This window comes from Manis pentadactyla, chromosome 10 (genome assembly GCF_030020395.1).
Source record: "Manis pentadactyla isolate mManPen7 chromosome 10, mManPen7.hap1, whole genome shotgun sequence".
NCBI lineage: Eukaryota > Metazoa > Chordata > Mammalia > Pholidota > Manidae > Manis > Manis pentadactyla.
In genome coordinates this window covers 89,103,006-89,129,914 of record NC_080028.1, presented here as the reverse complement: position 1 = coordinate 89,129,914, position 26,909 = coordinate 89,103,006, and the positions used below count along the sequence as shown (strand labels likewise).

The 26,909-nt window shown below is 43.1% G+C and overlaps 1 protein-coding gene across 2 annotated transcripts in view; it reads left to right on the top strand.

The window, feature by feature from the left end:
- The window catches only part of GALNT17 (polypeptide N-acetylgalactosaminyltransferase 17), a 481,494-nt gene that overhangs the window by 338,065 nt on the left and 116,520 nt on the right, over positions 1–26,909 (top strand). For both annotated transcript variants that reach the window (XM_036907891.2, XM_036907890.2), the window contains exon 6: positions 23,358–23,475. In XM_036907891.2, coding sequence (XP_036763786.1) covers positions 23,358–23,475 — 118 coding nt within the window. The remainder of the gene's footprint in view (positions 1–23,357; positions 23,476–26,909) is intronic.

Here is a 26,909-nt window from a genome sequence, read left to right as displayed (position 1 = left end):
TTGGAAACATTCTGTATGTCAGTGGTTCTCAGCCCTGGCAGCACTTTTGAAACCAATCTGGATGTAGACCAATTGAATCTGAGTGTTGGGGAATGAGCACAGCTAATTTTTCAAAGGCCTCCAGGTGCTCCTAAGGTGAGCCACCGTTGAGACCAGAAGCAATGTCACAACCTCTGTCTTCTGGCTTTGCCTGACTGCTGTTGTTGATATTTCAAGGGAGGTATAGGATTTAGAAAGCATTTTTCTCCAGTGCATGGTTCATGCACTTCAAATCCTGGCTTCAAGACTATTCCCAAAGTGAGCTTCAAGACTGAGTTTTATGGTCATAATAAAAAATTAATATCCTTTTTGCTTCTTTTCATCCTAGCTGTAAGAGTCTTAACCCATCTGAAAACTATGAAACAGCAAATCCAGAATAGGAAATCCTACTCTTGTATTTTGAAACATATTATTTTATTTGATAACTTTATTTAACTATTTTACTATTTACCTAGCCCATAAATAAGCAAGGCCTTCAGAAGCTATGTTCTTACTTTGACCTAATTTTGGCCTTGAAAACAATTATTCTCATCTTTCTGTAATTGGGTAAATGCTGTGGACCAGTGCTGAGGAATGTTTTAAGAAACAGATCTCTGGAGCTTGCTGTATTACTGAAGCAATATTGCAAGGAGACTGCTCACTGAGTTACTCAGTAGAGAAATTGCTCTTGGGTCTTAGTGGCCAAGTAGTTGTACTTCTCTTTAAAAAGTCTCACAGACACTACAGATCATTCCAGTGACTTGACTTGCAGTAGCTACAAGAGAGAGTAAAGCTGTATTTGTGATTCACCTTTATTAAGTATACATTTTGTGCACTACACTCACCCTTGGCATCACTCTTTTTTTATTTTTGTGTTTTTTTATTAAGGTATGATTGATATTCATTCTTATGAAGGTTTCACATGAAAAAACAATGTGTTTACTACATTTACCTGTATTATCAAGTCCCCACCCATACCCCAATGCAGTCACTGTCCATCAGTGCAGCAAATTGCCACAGATCCACTATGTCTCTTTTATGTGATACACTGTTCTCCCCATGATCCCCCACACCATGGGTACTAAACATAATACCCCTCAGTCCCCATCTCCCTCCCTCCCCCATCGCCCTCACACCCCTCCCCTTTGGTAACCACTAGTTCATTCTTGGAGTCTGTGAGTTTGCTGCCATTTTGTTCCTTCAGTTTTGCTTCATTGTTATACTCCAAAAATGAGGGAAATTATTTGGCATTTGTCTTTCACCGCCTGGCTTATTTCAATGAGCATAATATCCTCCAGCTCCATCTATGTTGTTGCAAATGGTAGGATTTGTTTCTTTCTTATGGCTGAATAGTATTCTATTGTATATATGTACCACATCTTCTTTATCCATTCATCTACAGATGGACACTTAGGTTGCTTCCATATCTTGGCTATTGTAAAAAGTGCTGGGATAAACTTAGGTGTGCATATGTCTTTTTGAATCTGAGAAGTTGTATTCTTTGGGTATATTCCAAGGAGTGGGATTCTGGGGTCAAATGGTATTTCTATTTTTAGTTTTTGGAGGAACCTTCATATTGCTTTCCACAATGGTTGAACTAGCTTACATTCCCACCAGCAGCATTGGAGGAGTCCCCTTTCTCCGCATCCTCACCAACATTTGTTGTTCTTAGTCTTTTTGATGCTGGCCATCCTTACTGCTGTGAGGTGATATCTCATGTGGTTTTAATTTCCATTTCCCTGATGATTAGTGATGTGGAGCATCCTTACATGTGTCTGTTGGCCATCTGAATTTCTTCTTTGGAGAACTGTCTCTTCATATCCTCTGCCCATTTTTTAATCGGGTTATTTGCTTTTTGGGTGTTGAGGTGTGTAAGTTCTTTATATATTTTGGATGTTAACCCCTTGTCGGATATGTCATTTATAAATATATTCTCCTATACTGTAGGATGCCTTTTTGTTTTGTTGATGATGTCCTTCACCATACAAAAACTTTTTAGTTTGATGTAGTCCCATAGTTCATTTTTCCTTTTGTTTCCCTTTCTCGAGGAGATGGGTTCAGGAAGAAGTTGCTCATGATTATATTCAGGAGATGTTTGCCTATGTTGTCTTCTAAGAGTTTTATGGTTTCATGACTTACATTCAAGTCTTTAATCCATTTTGAGTTTACTTTTGTGTATGGGGTTAAAATATAATCCAGTTTCATTCTCTTGCATGTAGCTGTCCAGTTTTGCCAACAGCAACTGTTGAAGAGGCTGTTATTTCCCCATTGTATGTCCATGGCTCCTTTATCATATATTAATTGACCATATATGGTTGGGTTTATATCAGGGCTCTCTAGTCAGTTCCATTGAAAAATGGGTCTGCTCTTGTGCCAGTACCAAATTGTCTTGATTACTGTGGCATTGTAGTAGAGCTTGAAGTGATTCCCCCTGCTTTATTCTTCCTTCTCAGGATTGCTTTGGGTATTTGAGGTCTTCTGTGGTTCCATATGAATTTTAGGAAGATTTTCTCTAGTTTGTTGAAGAATGCTGTTGGTATTTTGATAAGAATTGCATTGAATCTATAGATTGCTTTAGGCAGGATGGCCATTTTGACAATATTAATTCTTCTTATCCATGAGCATGGGATGTGTTTCCATTTATTGGTATCTTCTTTAATTTCTCTCATGAGTGTCTTGTAGTTTTCAGAGTATAGGTCTTTCACTTCCTTTGTTTGGTTTATTCCTAGGTATTTTATTCTTTCTGATGCAATTGTGAATGGAATTGTTTTCCTGATTTCTCTCTCTGCCAGTTCATTGTTAGTGTATATGAATGCCACAGATTTCTGTGTATTAATTTTGTATCCTGCAACTTTGCTGAATTCAGATATTAGATCTAGTAGTTTGGGAGTGGATTCTTTAGGGTTTTTTATGTACAATATCATGTCATCTGCAAACAGGGACAGTTTAACTTCTTCCTTGCCAATCTGGATGCCTTTATTTCTTTGTGTTGTCTAATTGCCATGGTAGGACCTCCAGTACTATGTTGACTAGAAGTGGGGAGAGTGGGCATCCTTGTCTTGTTCCTGATCTTAAAGGAATAGCTTTCAGCTTCTTGCTGTTAAGTATAATGTTGGCTGTGGGTCTGTCATATATGGCCTTTATTATGTGAGGTACTTGCCCTCTATACCCATTTTATTGAGAGTTTTTATTATGAATGGATGTTGAATTTTGTCGAATGCTTTTTCGGCATTGATGGAGATGATCATATGGTTTTTGTCCTTCTTTTCATTGATGTGGTGGATGATGTTGATGGATTTTCGAATGTTGTACCATCCTTGGATCCCTGGAATAAGTCCTACTTGATCATGATGGATGATCTTTTTGATGTATTTTTGAATTCGATTTGCTAATATTTTGTTGAGTATTTTTGCATCTATGTTCACCAGGGATATTGGTTGGTAATTTTCTTTTTTTGTGGTGTCTTTGCCTGGTTTTGGTATCAGAGTGATGCTAACCTCATAGAATGAGTTTGGAAGTATTCTCTCCTCTTCTATTTTTTGGAAAACTTTAAGGAGAATGGGTTTAGGTCTTCACTAAATGTTTGATAAAATTCAGCTGTGAAACCATCTGGTCCAGGAGTTTTGTTCTTAGGTAGGTTTTTGATTACCAGTTCAATTTTGTTGCTGGTAATTGGTCTATTCAGATTTTTATTTCTTCCTTGGTCAGCCTTGGCAGGTTGTTTTTTTCTAGAAAGTTGTCCATTTCTTCTAGGTTATCCAATTAGTTAGCATATAATTTTTCAAAGTATTCTCTATTAATTCTTTGTATTTCTATGGTGTCCATAGTGATATTTCCTTTCTCATTTCTGATTCTGTTTATGTGTGTGAACTCTCTTTTTTTCTTGATTAGTCTGGCTAGAGGTTTGTCTATTTTATTTTCTCAAAGAACCAGCTCTTGCTTTCATTGATTCTTTCTATTTGTTTTATTCTTCTCAATTTTATTTATTTCTGCTCTAATCTTTATTATGTCACTCTGCCTACTGACTCTGGGCCTCATTTTCTGTTCTTTTTCTAGTTTCATTAATTGTGAGTTTACACTACTCATATTGGATTGTTCTTCTTTCCTGCAGTAGGCCTGTATTGCAATATACTTTCCTCTTAGCACAACCTTGGTTGCATCCCACAGATTTTGCATTATTGAATTATTGTTGTCTTTTGTCTCCATATATTGCTTGATCTCTGTTTTTATTTGGTCACTGATCCATTGGTTATTTAGGAGCATGTTGTGAAGCCTCCATATGTTTGTGGGAATTTTCATTTTCTTTGCTTAATTTATTTCTAGTTTCATACCTTTGTGATCTGAGAAACTGGTTGGTACAATTTCAATCTTCTTGAATTTACTGAGGCTCTTTTTGTGGCCTAGTATATGATCTATTCTTGAAAATGCTCCATGTGCACTTGAGAAGAATGTGTATTCTGTTGCTTTTGGCTGTAGAGTTCTGTAGATGTCTGTTAGGTCCATCTGTTCTATTGTGTTATTCAGTGCCTCTGTCTCCTTACTTATCTTCTGTCTGGTTGATCTGTCCATCAGAGTGAGTGGAGTGTTGAAGTCTCCTAGAATGAATGCATTGCATTCTATTTCCCCTTTTAATTCTGTTAGTATTTGTTTCACATATGTGGGTGCTCCTGTGTTGGGAGCAAAGATATTTATAATGGTCTTCTTGTTGGATTGACCCCTTTATCATTATGTAATGTCCTTCTTGTCTCTTGTTACTTTCTGTGTTTTGAAATATATTTTGTCTGATACAAGTACTGCAAATCCTGCTTTTTTTCTCTCTGTTAGTTGCATGAAATATCTTTTTCCATCCCTTCACTTTTAGTCTGTATATGTCTTTGGGTTTAAAGTGGGTCTCTTGTAGGCAGCATATAGATGGGTCTTGGTTTTTTTTATCCATTCAGTGACTCTATGTCTTTTGATTGGTGCATTCAGTCCAGTTACATTTAGGATAATTATCGGTAGGTATGTACTTATTGCCATTGTAGGCTTTAGATTCATGGTTACCAAAGGTTCAAGGTTAATTTCCTTACTATCTAAGAGTCTAACTTAACTCACTTAATATGCTATTACAAACACAATCTGAAGATTCTTTTCTTTTTCTCCTCCTTTTTCTTCCTCCTCCATTCTTTATATATTAGGTATCACATTCTGTATTCTTTGTCTATCCTTTGACTGACTTTGGGGATAGTTGATTTAATTTTGCATTAGCTTAGTAATTAGCTGTTCTACTTTCTTTACTGTGGTTTTATTCCTATGGTGACAGCTATTAAACCTTAGGGACACTTCCATCTATAGCAGTCCCTCCAAAATAGACTGTAGAGATGGTTTGTGGGAGGTAAATTCTCTCAGCTTTTGCTTATCTGGAAATTGTTTTATCCCTCCTTCAAATTTAAATGATAATCTTGCCAGATAACATAATCTTGGTTCCAGGCCCTTATGCTTCATGGCATTAAATACATCATGCCACTCCCTTCTGGCCTGGAAGGTTTCTGCTGAGAAGTCTGATGTTAGCCTGATGGGCTTTCTTTTGTATGTGATCTTATTTCTCTCTCTGGCTGCTTTTAATAGTCTATCCTTGATCTTTGCCAATTTTATTACTATATGTCTTGGTGTTGTCTTCCTTGGGTCCCTTGTGTTGGAAGATCTGTGGATCTCCATGGCCTCAGAGACTATCTCCTTCCCCAAACTGGGGAAATTTTCAGCAACTACCTCCTCAAAAACACTTTCTATCCCTTTCTTTTTCTCTTCTTCTTCTTTTATCCCTATAATGCAAATATTGTTCCATTTGGATTGGTCACACAGTTCTCTCAATATTCTTTCATTCTTAGAGATCCTTTTTCTCTCTGTGCCTCAGCTTCTTTGTATTCCTCTTCTCTAGTTTCTATTTCATTTATCATCTCCTCCACCATATCCAACCAGCTTTTAATACCCTCCATCATGCTCTCCAATGATTGAATCTCTGACCTGAATTCATTCCTGAGTTCTTGGATGTCTTTCTGTACCTCCATTAGCATGTTGATGATTTTTGTTTTGAACTCCCCTTCAGGAAGAGCCACAAGGTCCATGTCATTTACATCTTTCTTGGGAGTTGTATTAATAATTTTATTCTGGACCAGGTTTCTTTGGTGTTTCATATTTGTATATGGCGCCCTCTCGTGTCCAGAAGCTCTGCCCTGGAGCTGCTCTGCCCCTGAAGCAATGTCAGGGGTCGCCGGGGAATGGTATTGGTGCCTGGGGGGAGGAAAGAGCTGTTTCCTGCTTCCCGGCTGCTATGCCTGTCTCCACTGCCTGAACCAGTGGGCCAAGGACACAGGTATAAGCTTTTGTCCCAGAGCAGGCGGATATGGATCCCTGCTTTCCACAAGCGGCTGGAATCTCAGTCTCTCCAGGAATTCTGCCTGTATTAGCTTTCCAACCCTGTAACCACACGAGTATAATGAAAGTACCATGAAATGTAGGTTTGTGCTCCCAGAGCAGATCTCCAGAGCTAGGTATCAGCAGTCCCAGGCATTCAACTCCCTCCATGTTCTGTTTCTCTTACTCCCGCTGGTGAGCTGGGGTGGGGGAAGGGCTTGGGTTCCACCGGGCCATGGCTTTGGTATGTTACCCTGTTCCATGAGGTCTGCTCTTTTCTCAGGTGTGTGCAGTCTGGTGCAGTCCTCTTTCCTGTTGCTCTCTCAGGATTAGTTGCACCAACTATATTTTCTAATTCTATATGGTTTTAGGAGGAAGCTTCTGTCTCCCCTCTCACAGCGCCATCTTTAATCTTCTCTGGGGGCCCTTACTTTTCCTCCCTTGGCATCATTCTATCACCTTAAATATCATGTTCAGGTATATGCAAAGAAGATGTTAGAGGGAGATGACAGGAAAAGCACAATAAACAAGGGCAGGGTTTGTTATGAAGACTCAAGTAAGTGTCTTCATGGATGAGAGCTTCTAGAGATTCAGTCATTCTGCTCTTCCTAGTACAGAGAGGGATACACCCTGACAAATGGAGATTTCCTTTATAAACATAAATTTCTCTTTCAAAAGGGTAACTTCTGGGTTTCATACCTTCTCCAGTGTCTGTTACTTTTTTAAAAAGAAAGCTTAGGATAATTCTTATGTCAAAAAGAAATATTTTGGGGTTGCATATTCTGCTTCCATTCACTTCCTTTACAGAACAATGTGTGTTACTAGCCTGAAGCCATTTTTGCATGTTTGGTCCAAGCCTTTATCAAATTTCTGACATCAGCCTTGGAAGCTACAGAGGGACTATTATCCCCTTTTTCAGATAAGAAGAGGGCTCATCCATCATCTCTCCCTGAGTTCCTTATCTATCCTTTTCAAAGTTACCTTCCTGCCAATCCCAATGTACTCTGTTGCTCCATGTGGAGCCTGCATTTCCCTCCAGAGCTCATGTTCTAGAATAGAGTTTGGCAAAATTTTTCTGTTTAGGGCCAAATAGTAAATATTTTAGACTTTATGAGCCAAGAGGCAAATCCAAGGCTATTATGTAGGTACTTAGAAACAATAGTGAAAACAAATTTTCACAAATATTTCATTGAGGAAATCCAAAGTGTAATTTGGGAGATTTCAGGTCTATCCTAATGAAGATAACTGAATTTTGTTGGGGTCACATTTTGCTTCACTAATATTCAAAGCTAGTGTTTCCAGCTTCAAATTAACATGTTCATCTGTAAAAAACATTCTTAGCTCTTTGGCTGGACAAAAACAGACAGTGTATTTTGCTGACCCCTATTCTTAAACATTTACCCAGGATAGCTAAGAAGACACTTTTAAACAAGTGTATATATACACACTCACACACATACATATAAAGTGTTAATAGCTGGTAATGGTTTAATGTGTTACACTTCTTTTCAAACTTTGCGCTTTTACAAAAGTCATCTTCAAAGGATTATCTGCAAATCAGTTTCTCAAAACCTGAAGAAAATATGATTAGCAAAGACCGAAAGTGTTATGTTGTGAAAATTACTTATAGGAAACATCTTACTAGAGAGTTTCGATATGGTCTTTGTTTTAATAAAACAAGCCCAGGCAAAATCAGTCAGCCAAGGAAATGCATTTGGGCCTGGCAGCTTCAATCCCCTCTGGCATCTTCTGCATCTGTGAAAAATCACACTCCAGAGATAAGAGCATTTCCTTTATCTTCCACAAGGAAAGGCTCTTAATACCCAGACAGTTCACTTCCCCATCTGGAGGAAGTTGTTGTTTCAGCGTGAATTATCTTTTCAGCAACAAAAGGGAAAGTGCTACCTCCATTTAACAGGGAAAGAATTGGCCTTTGGGTCCTATTTTCTTGTGAGATATTTGTGTGTTGGATACAGCATTTGATTTGCAAAAAGGCAGCGTTATTTAGCCTTTTGGTATTTATATGTGTAGCAGAGGCGAATGGAACTCTGAGTATTAAATTACTATACTATGCCAGTTGAGAATTCTATGCAAGTCAGCCAACTCCTTCCCCAGAATCGTATTTTTAGTGTTCAGCAGCTGCAAGTTTCCAGCAATCTTCAAAGTGGGACCACTTATTCCACCCAGTGTGAGAGCTGTTAGCTGCCGCCAATTTTTGGTGATCTTGTTAGGGTGGCAGCAGGATATGTCAGAGGGTGTGGGGCCAGACACAACAAGTTCTGCACTTACTGGCTTGTGTCTGCCTTAGGCCAGTTCACTTACCTCTGACCTCAGTTTTCTTGGCGGGAAATGGGGCTAATAACACCTACAAAGCAGAGCTGCTTTGAGAATCAGAAAGAAGGATGATGTGTCCTAATGCAGCACCAGATGCATCTGTTTGCTCAGTTCAGGGCATTTCTGGCCTGGGGGTGCAGTGCCCTCCTGGTTCTCCTCTGCCATCCCTGCCCTGTGTTTTGGACACTTTAACAAATCAGTGTTTGTGCCAGAGGGTGACAGAAGAAGGGGATACTTGTTCTGTTTATTAGGAAATGGTGTATGATATTGTAATAAAATGCACAGAAATAAGTGCATTTTGATTAATTAAGCTTCCTATTCCCAAAGAAGTTGCCTCCATTACCCAAATGCCCAGAGCTTGTTCTACCCTGAGAATGGGCTTTGCAGAAATTCTTTCAAAGACGACATCAAGGATGGTGTTGAGTTTTATATACTTTTCCTACAAGTGGGGTCTTGGCGTTAGAAGGTACTCAGCAAACAGGCCTGGACATTAGCTGAAGCAGAGCTGGAATGGCAGGTGGAATGGTGAAAATGGCAGGTGTTTGAGTTTGAGGACAGAGAAAGGCAGTGAGTCCCAAGAAGACAGGCCAGTTGGAATCATGAAAGGAGAAAACGGGGTAAGCCCCAGATCCCAGGCTCATGACCCATCAGCCTGATATGAATTTGGAGACGGGACCACCAGAGACACAGGCTGAAGGCAGCTGGGACCTACAAGGAGATAAAAGGCAGGCAGAGCAAAACACAAGGGGCAGACACCCAGCACTGGTACCCTCTGTGGCGACCAAGTCAGCCACTGCATGAGGACGTGTCCACACCCTGGTTGGAGCAGTCAATGCAAAGGGTCAGAGGGAAAACCCTTCCCAATGGGGGCTTCATTCTGAACACAGCATGTCAGCTAGTCCATGGCCCACAGATCCACAGTCTCCCTGTTCTAACTCCTGCTCCCCTGCAGCGTGGAGCCTGTTCTTCCCGCTCTGATGGTCTTGCTCACCCATTTATAATGGGGCACCGTGGCTTCAACCAGAAACCATTTTTAGGAACAACAAAAAAAATGGTGTTTGCTTGCTCACTAGGATGGTTACTTAGTTTAAAAAAGGCATCCCTGCTTGTTGACCAGAGGAACAAATGAGCAAACACACTTAATCTCCACTCAAACCCCTGCAGATGACAAGGCACTCAGCACGGACCAGGCCCAGGAACAATGGGGAGGCAGATTTCACACACATTCCCTTGGACTCAGGTTATACTCAGGAAGCTCCCAAGGAGCTGTGAGCCAGTCTCCAAGAATAAAAGTTAGGAATGGAGACAGAAGACTCTCCAGTCTCCCACCCTCTTTTCCAGTGGCAATTTGGGGTTCATATTTATAATGCACTATGATAATCAAAGCAAGTTTGAGGATTGTTCACTAGTTCCATAATTTTTTTTGTGAAATACATATAAAATCTGCTATTTTAATCATTTTAAGTGTACTATTCAGGGGTGTTAAGTACATAAGTTCATAATGTTGTCCAACCATCACCACTCTTTCCAGAACATTTTCATCAGCCCAAATAGAAGCCCTGGACCCATGAAGCACTCACTCCCTACTAGTCCCTGGCCCCTGGCCCTGGCAACCCCCAGTCTGCTTTCTATTTCTATGGATTTTCCTATTCTGGAAATTCCATGTAAATGGGATCATGTAATATGTGTGTTTGGCTTCTACTACTTAGCATGATGTTTTCAAGGTTCAACCATATTGTGGCATATATTAGTACTTCATTCCTTCTTATGATTGAGTAACATTCTATTGTATGGATACACAGTATTTTGTTTATCCACTCATCCATTGATGGATAGATATTTGGATTCTTTTGACCTTTTGGCTATTGTGAATAATGCTGCTGTGAACATGTGTATACAGGTTGGTGTTGGAACACGTTTTCAGTTATATTTTGAGCATGTACCCAGGAATGTGGCGGTAGCAGAGGTGACAAAAGAGGGGGTCAAGGAGCCCCAGGAACACAGACTATCTAGATGGAGTTTTAGGCCATTGTGCGACCCTGGTTTTTACTCTGAAGAAAATGGGGAATCATTAGAGGGTTTCCAGCAGAGGCACAGCCTTATGTAATCTGTGTTTCAGTAAATCATTCTGCTGTGCTGAGAGTTGACTAATGGCGAGCAAAGGTGGAAGCAGAGGCTGCTTCGGAGGCCACTGGGGTAATCCAGGCATTACTGGATGATGGCTGGCACTAGACAGTGGTGGCGAAGGTGGTGAGAAGTCAGCAGATCCCAGATGTATTTTGAAGGTAGAGCCATAAGGATTTTCCTCTGATTAGCACCAAGGCTGACACCAAGGTTTTTACCTCAGCATTTGAAAAAATGGAGTCTACATTACCTAAAATAGGAAAAACTGTGGGTAGGGAAGGTTTGAGTGGGAAGAAAGTTAAAAATTCCATTTCAGCCATGTTTGAGGGATCTCTTAGATACAGTGGAGCTGCTGAAGAAGCAGTGGGATAGACTAGTCTGGAGGTGAGAGGAAGGACTCAGGCTGGGAGTGTAAATTTGAGAGCCTTGGAATGTAAGTGTCATGGAAAGCCGTGAGAGCACACGAGGCCGCCAAGTAGGAAGTGTGGATGGAGAAGAGGCCCAAGGGCTCTTCCCTGGAGTCCTCTTACCTTGAACATCAGAGAGAAAAGGGAGAGTCAACAACAAAGACGGAAAGGAGCACCCAGGAAGGCAGCCAAGCCTGTGCTGCCCAGTGAGGGTCCTGCTGCTCGGACACGGGGACGGCCATCATGTGTGCTCTGATGTGTCAGAGACAGCTGGGTGAGCACACGTGATGAGTGCTGGGGATTAGCTACTGGACTTGGGGTGACTCATCGCTGACCTTGAAATGCCCTTGCCATGGGTGGTGAGGATGAGAGCCTGGTGAGAGGGTTTAGGTGAGAGCTGGAGAGAGGGATCAGGGGCATCACGTATAGACAGCTCTTTAAAGGGGGAACAAAACAAAAATGCAAGGAAAGGGCAGCTGTAAGGGAGTGATTGGAAAGGGAGATTTATAGGCTATGTAAGATTCTAGGAATTATCCAGCCCAAGAGGGAAGCTGATAATGTATTGTGCTCTTCTAAGAGGTACATGGAATTGTTTTTGAAGGCGTGGTAAGGACAAGAGACCAAGAGGATCACCATTGAGCAGATAGCTGGTCACTCGCAGTTCCCAGGAGAAGGAGGTGAGCCATGCCACGCAGGGCCACATGGGGAGGCACCTGTGTCACTCAGGAGGCAGAAGGAGTGAGGAGAAAACGTGGGCAGGAGTCTTCACTGTGGTTTTGGCAAGAAGGAATGGACAAAGCTGGGTAAGCAGCTGATAGCTTCGGATTGGTTAGTTGGAAATATTTTGGTGGGCTCTGGGGTATAGGTGCTGTCTCTGGTTGTCTGATTCACGGCTGTGGGATGATCAGGGCAGAGAAATACTGCCTCCTGGAGTGTAAGAGCCAGAGAGTGGAGGTGGCTGGGACTGCGGGCTCTGAGCTGGTTAGCTTGCACAGGAAAGCTGTGCTCCCCAGCAGGTCTTTCACTGTCTCTAAGAATCAGCTAGCTCTGGGAGGGGCAGTCTCTCCCCTGTCAGCAAGGCCCCAGATGCCAAAGCATAAAGAATACAAAAATAAGAAAAAATATTTGATGCAGGTGCATTTAGGGGAGGGGGATTGCTGGAGTGAGGGACTTGAGTAGCTAGAGAGGACAGGTGGTGGCCTTGGCTTCAACTAAGAGCACACACAGTTCAACTAAGCAAAAGGAAGAACAGCAGGGATGGCAGGTGACAGATAGCACTAAGTGGGTAGTTGTGGGAGGTGGGGACATTCTCTTTTGTTTGCTAGTTTTCTAGGGGAGTAAAAAGCAAGGCCATCAGTTGAGGGAGAGGGAAGTGGAGGTGGTGCTGGAGGTTTGAGGAGGGGACAGAAGGTGTGACAGCATCTTCTAGGACAGTGACAGAGGAGTAGCATGGGGCCTGTAGCAGGATGGAAGGGCAGCACTGAGGACCCACTGGAGACTCAAGACCCTGAATTTAAAACAGAACATTTCTTGGGGTTATGTGCGTCTCTAGCTCTGTCCAGCTGTAGAGTAGGTGGAGCGCTGCATCAATCAGCATTAGGGTTTTGCCAACTGAGAACAACGAAATGAGAGGGAGATGCCAGGGCACCACTGAGACCACCAACCGTAGCTTTGGGCTTGGTAGGAAGGGGTCCACTGTCAAGGTGGTAGGGCCAGTGGATGGAGGTCCAGTGGGATAGAAAGATGGGTGGATCCGAGGTATTTGAGGAGGTGAGTTGGAAAGATAAGGGATGGTAATTAGAGATTTGTGTGGTAATGGTCAGTAAGTACAGATGAGTTTTTTGTTTTCTTATTTATGTCGAGGTATATTTACTCTAACACCTGTGTAGTTTTATGTAACATGTAATTTGTTTTTCAGAAAGAAAGAAATGTGTCTTGAACGGTGAGTGGGATTTGGATAGATACAAGTGGTCTCATGCAGGGTATGTTGGTGAAGAAAGTACAGGCATAAATGAGGCCACATTTCCTGAACAATGCATCATCTGGGGTGGCCAGGCCATGGCACCTAGGGAGCACATGGCTGGAAAGGTACTGCAGAGGGCAGGAAACTAAGGAAGAATGGGTACTTAGTTCAGGAGAGCATAGGGAGCCAGTGAAAGGTTCTGAGGGGGGTAAATAGCTGGCATACAGATGCGCCCTTTGTCACCTATGAGAAGACGGAGGCATTGAGAAAGCTTTGCATGTGCTGGTGGAAATGCCTGGGACTGGCACCCTCTCCTCCCTCGTCTCTCTCCCCCTTTCTCATCTCTCTCAGCTGGAACTCTTGTGTGTGTTGCCTATATTCTGTGTAACAGCAATAATAAAAGTGATTATTTTTAATTTCTGTTCTTCTCCTCTGTAATGGAGCTATTAGAGTTTGGCAGATTCCTTAATATGATTATCATTTTTAAATGATTTTGAATTGAAATGTTTGTACGGAGGGTGGTAATCACAGCTGAGTTGGAAGAATGAGCTGTAACTCACGTTCCAGGATCTAGTCAGCTCCATAGCCCCGTCCCTGTGGCTGGTGTGGCTGGACAGGTGGCAGGGAAGCCTTGGGGGGAAAGTGTGGCCAAGCTTGGCTCTCGGTTCTGGTTGCAAGGATGGGCCTGGCTAAAACCCTGCCACTGGTGCAGTGGATCCCAGGAGGGGCAGTTGGTGGTCTTTTGGAGACCCACTTCTCATTATGTTGAGCAACAGCTGCTCGTGGTCGGTCCAGTCAGGTAGCTCCCAAGTGCAGAACACTTGTCCCACTGAATTTACCAGCAAGGCTGGCTGGCTGAACCATGGGGTGAGGATATGTTTTTTAATTATTTGGTCTACACATTTGCCAGCTATACATTAGCCACCTTCCAGGAGTCTTGCCCTGCTCTCAGCACTGTGGGGTGGGCCTCGGAGCCCTGCTGTTGTAGGACTGGGGACTTTGCTAAGCAGAGAAGCCACCTTCTGGGGGGCTGGTTTCCAGGCTGGTCCCAGTTTCTTTTCTACCATCCCTGTCAGGTGCCACCTCTCTGGGGTGCCAGAGCATGGAATGGCACTGAAGCCACCTTCTAGACACTGTGGCAGATTTCTTGCCATGGACTTCAGAGGACCTTTCCACACGCCACCAAGAACAGGAATGGCCACATGCTCGTTCTATGTCTCCACTGCACTGGGCCAGCCTCCTGCCTTCCGCCTTTGAGTTCTGATAGCTCATGCAGGGTGCAGACGGAGGCCTGCTTTGCTGTGACCCCTTGTTGGGACCTAGGGGCACCCTGGGAGGCTGCTGTGGCCTAGTTCTCATGAGGAGGCACTGGGTGACCTCTTTGTTCTGTCATGAGGAATCCCAGGCCTTCTGATTAAGAACCTGGTTGCATGTGCTGAACAGAGCTGTGACCAGCAGATAGGGGACGAATGTGTCCTGTGGATTCTCTCCTCACCATAACTGAAAATACTATCCAGATAAAGCCAATTTTATTAAAATACCAGGCTGCTTGATAGGGAAACTTGTTTCTCAAAGGGCAATCTGAGAGGCATCTGGAAGGAATAAGCAGCCTGTCTGATGCTCCCTGACAGCAAAAGTGATGTGTCTGGAGCCATGCCTCCCTCCTCTCCTCTCCTCTCCCCATCCCAGGCCCACCTACAGCACACTCTCTTGCTGTTGGCTCTGTTTGGCCAGAGTGTCCCAGAGGCACCAGGAGCTTCCCCCTCTCCGGGGCTGTCACCCAGATCTGTCACACCTACTCACCTATTCACCTGTAGCTGGAGACGGCCTGCTCCTTGGCAGCAAGACACTAGCTACTGCGACTGTAGGAGATTAGAGGGGAAACCTCTGCTCTCAGGGACCTGACAAGCTTGGAGGGGACATGGCTCCACAGGATGGTTGATGGTTCTGCTTCTACAAACACAAACTCCATGGTCCCATCTCTGTGAGTCAGGTTCCACTGGTTTTGGGCCACACAGGCACATGCATTTTCTAAGGAGCCATCTGGGGGACACTGACGTGGGCGGTCCTGAGCCAATCTCAGAGACACCTTCTTTCCACCTTGGGGCTGTGTCTGAATCCACTCCTGTGAGAGCATTTGTTGGCTGACTCTGCCCTCTGGTTTAGCTGCCCTGCTTGCCCTCGAGGGGTTAGAAGGCTCAGCTTCAAAGAGTAGGATCTTTGCCGCACATGCGTGTCAATGTGGGGGTTCCCAGACGCTGAGCACAGGCTGTGGGGGACATTGCCCTGACCTATCAGAAGGTCGTGGTGTCCTCGGCGCCTGCTCTCCACAGCCCTGAGGTGGCACCCGTGCTGGTCCTGCCCCTGCCCGCAGACTCCTGCGCTCCCAGGCTGCGCCTCCCGCTCCAAGCATTCCTGTCCTTAGGCTGGATCCTGGCTCTCCTAGAAGGAATCTTCGCTGAAGCTCTGCCTCCTGGCAGTGCGACACAGCATCCTCCCTGCCCGAGTCCTGGGTACGAGGAGGCAGCATGTTTCATTGTCATTTGGTTGCAAAGAACAGAAACCATAACTAACGTGACTTAAGTCAAGGAGGAGAGACAACAAAGGCCCAGGAGCTGTCTGTCACATGACCCAGGGGCGAGAGGCAGAGCCAGGCCTGTCAGCTGATGGGAGGCCAACGTCACCAGGCACCTGCCACCCCCAGTCAGGGTCTCACACCCCAACTGGGCACCTGCCTCCTTCCTGTGCTCAGTCATGTGTGTGCATGGGGCCACCTGAGCGGCCCCAGAATAGCCACCTGAGCCCTACAGGTGGGTGAGAACATCTGGTTCTGGCTCCCAGCATTGTCTCCATTCCAGGAAAAACATACCTTGATGACCAGGTGTGAAACCTGTGCCCCTTCCTGGTTCATTTAACGGAGGCGGGGAATGGTCTCACAGTCGCTGTGTAGCCAGGGTGCAGGGCTGCGCCTGTAGAGGGCAGTGCTCTGTGTGCAGAGGAGGGATTGGCGTGAGATTTCCCGGAAATCACTGCGAACGGGCCTCGCGGTAAGAAGGCAAAGGAGCATTATTTATTGAGCCCCTGCTCTGCATGCTGGGCACACGGTGTATCTTTTCACAGCAGCGCTCTGTGGAGATTTACTGCGGCCCAGAGCACTCTGGTAACGTAACGAAGTACAGTTACAGAGGCAGCGCAGGCATTCAAACCAGTCTGCTCAACTCCAAACATTGATCTTGCCAGCGTGCCCCACTGCTGCTTGACCCCACGGGTACCAAAAGGCATTCCAGAATCTGGACATTAAAGTCAAGCTCAAAATCAGAAGGAGTAGATGAGAATCAAACACTGAGGTTTACATTTCAACTCAAGAGAATTCTCACCAATACTTTCCTGGCTGCCCCTGTGGAGTCCCCCTGAGGTGCTTGTATGGGACGTCTCCTTTGCCCAGGTGAGTATCTTAATGGCATTTCTGGCCTTTGGCAGTACAGGTGTTTGCCAGCTCTCCCACGAAGCCTTTTCTGGAGAGTGCGGTGAAGCAGAAGCAGCAAAGTCAAGGGCTTTGAAGTTCATGAGCTTGGCTCTGTTGCTCAGAGCAGGTCACTAAATCCAAGGGCCTCAGCTCTTACATGGAGATGGTCCTAACCTCCTTCACAGAAGATCTGGAGGTTTTTAAATGACGCAGTGTGTGAAAAGTGCTTTGCACTCATGCTCGAGACATAGTAATTGTTCAGTGAATGGCTGTAATTACAACAACAATGATGATGATGATGATCAACAGTGATTATTATTATACTCTTAGCTACTTGAACATAGGAAATGTGTTATATGTTTCTCTAGCCCCTACAGCACCAGTAAAAGGCTTTTGACATGATAGATGCTGGGAAGGTATTTGCTGAATGAATTTATTGTACAAGGGTCCCTGTAAAGTCTGGAAACAGAGGGAAAAAGACATAATAAAGGATTTTTTGATACCACACTGCAATACAGGTTGTAATTCAACTTAATACAATATGATACATAATATATACCTCTATGTTATCCCTCATTAGAAGTGTATGGTTCTGTATCACAGGAAATTGTGATGAATGTTGTAGATCAAGGCTGCATGTCTATCAGTTCCTGAACATGCCTCCATGATGGTTTTTATCTCTGATTTGCATGGAGTCAGCTTCTTTCTTTGGTCTTCACCAGAGGAAATAACCAAGGGAATCAATATAAACAAAAATAAAGTATTGATCTTTGTTTCTAGACACTAGCCACACACACACACACACACACACACACACACACACACACACACACACACACCACCCCCCACAGATACTTCTCTCTTCTGCTCAACACCCCTTCTTGGTGGGCTGAGGGGATCTCTCTGCACTTTATTATTGGCCCCTTCAGGTATTGGTGGTCTCCTGGCTGAGTCTTCTCCCTTCTGTAAGAACCAGCACCCTGATCCACTTTCTCCCACCACGATGTGGCAATTAGACCTGTTTCTGTTAGCCTTTTCCTCTCCCATTTTTCTTCACACCCTTAGCTTGTAAAGCTCTTCCTCCTGGGTCAAGGAGTAGATCCATCTCCTTCCTGCTCTCGGAGCCTCTTTGAGACTTCCCGTGGATGCTCATCTTGTCACATGGTTGTCACCAGAGTGCAGTGAGAACCAGGTCCCATGTTTGCAGACATGTGTGACGTGTGAGACCCATCCTTGTGCAAACTATCAAGGAGGCTGTGGCCCTGAGATGCCTCGGGTCCCCTGGTTTGTCTGAAGCTAAAACATAGGTTTATGGAGAGAGAGGTGTGTGAGTTGAGGCCTTCAGGGAAGTTACTCAGTTTGCCAAAGTGGAATAGTGTTGTTGTGCCCCGTTTCTTTGATTCTCCCGTGTGGAGTTGCAGCCACCAAGCTCAGTCGCGAGATGCAAATACAGAACAGGTCTTTATTGCTAGTTCGAACTAGGGTCCCAGCAGCCCGTCAACACAGGACACAATCTGAGACCCTGAATAAAGTTCCCTTTTTGCTTTTATACTTGGGAAGGTAGCAGATACAGCAAAAACAGTTAGCAGATATAGCTAAAATGGTGAGGGGCTTTCCAAGGGGCAGATTCAGCAAAAATGGATAATCACAGTTTCAGCAAAATGGACATTTACTCATTGTGGTTTTCTAGCTTGTGGCTTCTCTAGGGATGGGGTACGTCCTTTCTCTTATTTTGCTTAGGACTGTGATTTTACTGATTGTACTTATGACTAGGGTTTTACACAAAATGGAGTTAGTTAGGCTAAGCGTACAAAATGGAGTAAGTTAGGTCAAGCTTACTTTCCAGGGGTCCTACATTCCCCCCTTTTCTTTTGTGGCTTAGTGGGCATTCTTATCCCACTATGGGTCTGCATTTAGCTGATGATACTGGTGACGTAGCACCATAAGCTGAATAGTACTGAGGCGCTGTTTCATATATTGAACCAGGCAGTGGATTTGGTCTTGCACTCTTTGTAGGGCTTGTAAGGACTGCACATTTCTTGATTAGAGGTTTCTGTAGCTTTTTCCAGAGGCCCTCACTCTACTCTGTCTAAGCGCATGGTTCTTATCTCATTTCCCTCTCTGCAGATAGAGACTCTAGATGCTGCTAGGAAAAGGGGGCGATGACCGCTCTGGCTGCTTCATGCTGAGAAGGGGCACAGTAAAGGGTGCAGTTAGGTCTCCATCAGTGGTCAGTTGAAAGGGCCTCAGAAGATGGGCACTTCTATTCCAGGTTCTATTTCTGTTACTATTTGTAGTTTTATGGCTTCTAGGCAAGATAGAACAAATTGTGTTATTGGGTTAAATAGCAATATCTGGAGTTGAATTTTTCATTCTGGAAAGACAAACTTGATGAGATTAAGAATGCATGGTTGGATACAAGAACTAGAAATAGTAAAACTTTAACTGAAATCATGGGAGAAAACTAACACATTTGGAGAATAATAGATATTTTGGGGAAACTAGAATTCTGGATCTAGTTTATATCTCAATGACTAGTATCACTATTTAGTATAGATGAAGGCTGCATTATTGAAACAACACTTTTCTCTAACATCGCCCTCATTTTTATTAGAAGTAACCAGATTAAGAAAATAATTAACACTTGGCTTGATAATTTGTATAAGTGCATCAAGAAGAGCAATTGATTATATAGGCTTTTTTTAAAAATGTGCTTTGCTGGAACCTTTTATAAGGAGTGTCAGATTGAACTTTTAAAGGCCTCTTGAGGCCAGAAAGCCAAGCCAGACTTGCCATCAGGTTGTGCCTGCAGTACCTGTACATTTGGGTGAATTCCTCTCTTCTTGAGGTCTCCAAGACATCCTAAGGTTCTTGCACCTGCCAGGAAGTGACCTTCTTTACTCACCTGGTAAGGCTGCTGGGAACCCTGTAAGCAAGGTACCGGGCCAGTTCTTCCAAGGTGCTTTGTTGGCTTTATAAAGTCAACCTGTTCCTTGAAGCTGTCTGTTCACATCTGAGTCCACACATGTGTCTCTCAGGTATAACATTCTAGTCAAAGCCTTGGTAATATAACTGGTGTTTTTAATTGGTCCTCTTACAAGGAAAGCAGATTCTTATTGAACTTATGCAAATAAACATATTGCCATGAAATATAAAAATAGTCACTGAGAGTTTTTTAAATTCTGGAGGGATCAGGTAGAGAGAAAGATAAAGTTTCAATTCTGCTTATAAAGACAGTCATTTACTAAACTGTTGTCAGATTAGGAGACAAAGCTTAAAACACTTTAAGAGCAACATTTGAAACAAAAACTACTAAATCATCTTCCTTAGTTTACTTAATCCTATGTAACCAATACTTGTTCTGCTGAAATCTAGTTCTTTACTAGTGTAGGAGTAATAAAACAGTTACTATAAATGACAAAAGACTTACAAATGACAATGGTTATAGATCTGATGAGATCTTACTGTAAGACAGTTGACATAAGGAAATTCGGATATTTCTGTAACAAAAAAAACATTCAGTAACAAAGTTTAGCATCATTCCCTTTGGTAGTGCTTTCCAGGTAATTAAGCAGATAATTATATATCAGATAAATAAGCCAAATTAGCCAAATACTTTCCCCAATGAGAAAAAAATTCCTCTGACTTGTTCCAGGGGCCCTCTGGAACGTATCAGAGTTAACTAGAGGTAAAAGCACCTTTTTGAATTTGATTTTGGGAAGTTGTCAGAAGAAAGTTTCTTTGGCACTTGCTTAAATAGGATTGATTATAGGTTGCTAGGAAGCAATACTTATCATTTAACTAGAATGACAACAAAATAACTCAAAGACAAATACAGAAGGTTACAGTTAGGCAAAGTTTAGCTTTTAGTCCTCTTAATATTAAGATGTCATTTTCTTAAATACTCAGACAACTCGTCGAGATTTTAAGCATGAGAAACTTCTTTGATAAAACAATTAGAAAGCCTTTTGCAATCTTTCAACATTAAGAGCAGACTAACAGTTTAAGAAAACTTTGTCTTTTTAACTGAAAACAAAATTCTAATTTTGCTGTGTACTTGATATCAAGACTCACTTCTTTAATTTCACATAGCATGACTATATCAATTTTTCCACAAGCTTTTTACAACTTTCTTTTTACATTTAGTGTTCTCCCCCTTTAAATAAATAACTGTACTTTAGAACAATTACCTTCTTTTACCCTCAACAAAATGAATTTCCATTCTTTATACTTTCTTTTATTAAAACACACATCTTTACTATACAGAAATGTTTTCCTTATTATATTAAGTAGTTTTCATTAGAACTTAAAACCATTTGATACTTTAACTTTCAGTGAACACTGAAAAATAGGCCACTGTAAACTGTTACACCAGCATTCTTCAGATTGATACATCTATGAACATATATTATTATTTTTGAAAATGTGCTTTACAGCACAATTTCTCATTAGGCACAAAATATGTCTATATAATTTAGCAAACTTTAAGAATTTTGGTTACTACAAAAATTCTCATTGCTTTACAGCACAATTTCTCATTAGGCACAAAATATGTCTATATAATTTAGCAAACTTTAAGAATTTTGGTTACTACAAAAATTCTCAGGCTGTTTGCATATATATATATACACTGTTATACATTAATACAGTATTATTATTAAAATGTTTTTTGCTACACTTAGTTTACTCATTCCTAACAACTATGCTAGATCACTTACAAGACCTTTACTGAATATTAGACAAAGTCAAGCCTCTAAGCATTTTATTAGCAGATAACATCAACTTAAATGATTTTAGGTAAACTTAGGCAGCTGATAACCATAAGGACATGTCCATTTCAGTTTAACTTAAATGTAGCATTAATGCTTAATATCTTTTATTAGAATTTCCTGGAAGTTTTAAAATGCCCAATTTTCACAAGTGCTTTTATTTAAATCAATTTTATTAATACTATCCGGAAGTAGAAGAATATTTTTCATGTACACATTTAGACACACAAACATACAGACTGAGACGTAATGACTACAGTTAACAATACTCTTTTGAGGGAAAGGTCAGAACTGGCCAGACAATTACGACAACACAAAACAAACAGATAAGACAGACAAAACTAGCCCAAAAACAAATCCTCCCAGAAGTCTGACAGAAATATTCCCAAAATGTCCCTCAGTCAAAGAAGAGTATCTCTCAGTCAGAGAAGAATATCCCTCAGTCAGAGAAGACTGACCCCAGAGACCCATGAACCATCCAATATGGTCCTGAACCTGCAACAGCCTTCCGGCGTGCTCGCCGGCCTCGGACTCACGTTGCCCAAAACCAGACGGAGGCAGGTCCTGCGGAAGGACTGCTACCTCCTGGGTACCCAATACCTGGGTCAACTGCCTTCCGGCACACTCGCCGGCCCCGGCCTCATGTTGCCCAAAACCTGGGTCAACTGCCTTCCCGCGTGCTCGCTGACCGCAGCCTCACGTTGCCCAAAACCAGCCGGCCAGCGGCTAGCGTGACTAGTCACTTTCAGATTCAATAAAGACCTTACCCGGTGGTTGGAGCCTGCTGCTCCTCACGGGGATTCCAGACGAGCCCCCAAATGTTGTGCCCCGTTTCTTTGATTCTCCCGTGTGGAGCCACCAAGCTCAGTCGCGAGATGCAAATACAGAACAGGTCTTTATTGCTAGTTCGAACTAGGGTCCCAGCAGCCCGTCAACACAGGACACAATCTGAGACCCTGAATAAAGTTCCCTTTTTGCTTTTATACTTGGGAAGGTAGCAGATACAGCAAAAACAGTTAGCAGATATAGCTAAAATGGTGAGGGGCTTTCCAAGGGGCAGATTCAGCAAAAATGGATAATCACAGTTTCAGCAAAATGGACATTTACTCATTGTGGTTTTCTAGCTTGTGGCTTCTCTAGGGATGGGGTACGTCCTTTCTCTTATTTTGCTTAGGACTGTGATTTTACTGATTGTGCTTATGACTAGGGTTTTACACAAAATGGAGTTAGTTAGGCTAAGCTTACAAAATGGAGGTTAGGTCAAGCTTACTTTCCAGGGGTCCCACAGTGTCACAGAATGGCTTCCAGTATTAATACCTTAATGACTTTAGCTTCTTTTTTTATTGAGATATAGTTGATATTTAATATTGTATAAGTTTAATGTGTGCAACATGTTGATCTGATACTTAGGTATTCCAATATGATTACCACCCTAGCATTAGCTAATACCTCCATCATAACACATAATTACCATTTCAATTTGTGGTGAAAACCTCTTAAGATCTAGTCTCTTAACAACTTTAAAGTATATAATACAATATTTTTTACTGTCATCACAATGCTGTGCATTAGATCTCCAGAACTTATGCATTTTGTAAGTGCAAATTTAGACCATTTTACCAACAAATCCCCAATTCCCCCACCGCAGCCCCCAGTACCCACCAATTTACTTTCTGTTTCTATGAGTTTGGCTTTTTAAAATTCCACAGAAGAGTGAGAACATACAGTATTTGTCTTTCTCTGTGTGACTTATCTCACTTAGCACAATGCCCTCAAGGTCCATTCGTGTGGGTGCAAACGTCAGGATTTCCTTCTTCCTATGGCTGAGTAACATTTTCTTGTGTATATACCACATGACTTCAGCATCTTCCTCTCTCCCACAGGACACCAGCCATGATTGGCTGCTCCTTTGTGGTCAACAGGAAGTTCTTTGGTGAAATCGGTCTTCTGGACCCTGGGATGGACGTGTATGGAGGAGAAAATATCGAACTTGGAATCAAGGTCTGTAACACGGCATCCTTTCCTCTTTGTCTTTTCATGTTTGTGAGCATAGCTGCCTAGTCGTCTTCCATGTGTGTCTAAATTCTTCAGCTGGTGACTGCCTTCACGCACCCTGTTCCCAAGGATGGTCCATCCAGTTGTCGTGCCTCCTTAGGGAGCCTGGGCTCCCTCTCTAGAGGTTGAGCAATATGTTCAATGCCTTGGTGACTCAATCTGAACATTAGCCAGAGGACTTGATTCCCACTTCCATCCAGTTTCATTCTCTAATTTTTTCTGAAAATTATCTCCTTAAATTAGTATCTTCATCCTCTGTATTTTGATGATTCATGTACATCAAAGAATCACAAGATGCCAGAGGAGGAAAGAGGTTCTGTGGGACCCTCCCTTTTCTCAGTAATGTTTCTGAGGATGATGGGGGAGGAGACGAAGATGTTGTGGGGAGGGGAACGAGGGTGGTGGGGGGAGGGGAATGAGGAAGATGAAGAATGGACCTAGGTCAGCAACACTGCTAGATATTTTATGTGCTGGGTTTTACTGAAGATTTTATTTGAAGAATGAATCCTGCTGTAAAAAAAAAAAAACAATTAAATTGGGCATACTGTTGCATCATTCCAACGTCTTCATTTTAGAGTTAGGTTTCTGGAGGGGCAAGGGGGGACCTGGTGACCTCTAATTGGAGCATCTTCCTCCATGCCACAAAGAGCAGATGCTGGGGAGACCCGCAGCTGGGGTCTCTGTCCACTGTGCTCTCTCCTGAACTTTTGCATACCTGAGCCCTGGGGAAGAGGGCTTGGAGAAAACTCACGGCACAATTTTTAAATTTCACATTTATTGATTTTCTTCTGCCTTCGCCTGCTGTTTTCTCATTTTTCTTCAACCAGGCAAGTGCCTAGTGCAGAACCTCTATCCCAATCAAAGCCTGTTCCCTGCATCTGATTTCAGTCATTTATCCTTAGCTGCTCAGTACCTTTGAGACACCCCATCGGCCCCTCATCTGCACCTGTGACCCTTCTGTGAAAGGAAAGGCTCTGTGCCCTCATGATGGGATGATTATCCAGGTTGCATGAGTGAAATGAGTGGTGGGGACCTTCCCTGGATCCAAAATCACTCCCTTCTGGAGACTGCAGACTCTTCTGGTGCTTCAATTCAGGCTGTGTTCTTTCCTCCATGAAATTTGCATAGGATTTCATTGTAAAGCCCTGCAATTAAAAAGCCCATGAATATGTTACCATAGGCAATGTACTTGTCACTTGCCATTTGGAATTTAATTCAAGGAAAAGATCTGGACCCAGCATGTTAAACTGGGCCTGTGACTTAAGTTTCTATCCTGTTCCCGCCCTCTCATTCCCTTCCACCTCCTGGGCAGCTCTGCTACTGTTTCCTTAGCTCTCATCAACTTGCAGCATGCCATCGAATTTATTCATGGTGTGTATGTTTTTCCTGACCTTCCTGCTGTAATTGCAAGCTTTAGGGGCACAGATCTTCATGGTGCTCACCTTTAGGTCCCATGCACATAGAACCATGTTTGGCACATGGCTCTGTGGGTATCTATCTGTTAGATTAATGCCTGTTGGAAACCTAGCAGGAGAAGAAGTGGTCGAGTGAGGAGACAAGCCAGATTGGAAAGAGCTGGAGTGTAAATGGGAGGTGATAACTTGTTCCAGGTCCTTATCTATGAAAGGAAGGAAGCCCTGCATTGAAGGAGTTGAGCTTGTTTGCTTGCTTTCTTTTTCTTCCTTCCTTCCTTGCTTCCTTGCTTTATTGCTTTCTTACCTTCTTTCCTTCTTTCTTTCTTATTCCTAAGAGAGATTTATTCTTCCATGCCACAAGAAGGAGGCCAGTGAAGGGTAAGACATCACCAACAGAGGGCAGAACAGAATGAAGGATGGAACAGGGCCACAAGGGCAAGGATGATGGGGACAGGAAGGACTTGCAGATCTGAGTGCCACTGCAGGCTGTGATGGGAGAACCCACTGCTGAGCCTTGCTAAGATGTTGGTCTCCCCACACTCTTGAAGGCATATGCTTTGCCCTGCCAAACATGGTGGTAATGGTGGTGACAGTCCTGTGTGGCTGCCCCATTCCTTGAGGTGGGAAGGGGGCTCATTTGTTTCCACCCCACGGCATAGCCCCTGTGCCACCAGCTCCACTTGGCCTGCTGTCTGTGAACAAGCTGCAGTGAACGACCCGTGGAACCTGTTCCCTGGCTTGTCTGTCACCCTGACAGTTCAGCAACTGGCTGCTCTCTGCACATCTTTACGAGAGTATTTGAAGGATCAGACATGGTTGCTGCCCTCATGTACAGTTTACTTGCCTCTTATTGTACGCCCAGGTACACCCAGCATCCACACTGGAGATGTGGAATATTTATACCTCCTGCTTCCATGTTGTCCTTCCAGCTGCCGCTCCACAGAAGCCTAGGTTTTCTGCCGATTCTTACAGGAGGAGTTAAATGCTGTTGATGCCGTAAAGATCAAGGCTTGGGACCACAATTCATGTAGCCAGGGTCCACACAGTATCTGTGGTTCTCACAGTGTCTGCCTTGAGCAGCAGCATCGACCTTATCTGGGAACTTGTTATGAATGCAGATTCTTGGGCCCCATCCCACACCTACTGAATCAGATACTCTGGGGTGGGGTCCAGCCACCTGGGTTTAACAAGCCTTCCAGCTGATTCTGTTACACATCCAAGTTGGATAGCCACACCTAACTAAACAGAACTGCCAGTCCCCTCCTGGTCTGCACTCTGACCTTAGCAAGCTTCTTGGCAAATACATACCTTTTCTCAGAAAAGAGGTCATCTTTTCAGGCCCTTGTCTTGTGACCTCACCTTCATAGTGGGCCCACTGTGAGTCCTTTCTCCTCCCACCAGCCCACACAGCCTGGGTCCCTGTGCACAGTACCACCTCTGTCCTCATTAACTTCAGGTACAGGTGTCTGGACCAGGTGCCTGCAAGGTGACAGGGCTCCCTTCTGCATATGTGACCTATGTAAGGTGCTTTGTTTATAAATTATATTCCTTCTCTTTTTCTTTTGCAACATTTCATACTTCTCAGAGCACAAACTAGGTGAATAATAAAGACATTATTAAGAAAACCATCCCCAGTGCTTGAAAAAAATCAGAGCTTTGTATATGTAACATATTCACACATATATACATATATATATACATATAATTTTCATATAATATACACACATGCATTTATGCAAATTAACCTACAGGAAATGACACAAAATCCTATGCTTTAGTTAAGTGGGAAAATTTTATTATGAGAACACTCTTTTCTTTGTCATTTTTTCACCAATAGGTCCAGCTGTGATCTTTCTATTCTCTGAAATTCTTCATTACCTTTTAATTTCATCCTCAGTAAGTAAAGCTGTATCACAAGAATAAGAACAATAGAAAGGCTTACTGTGGTTCATGGGGAGAAAACCT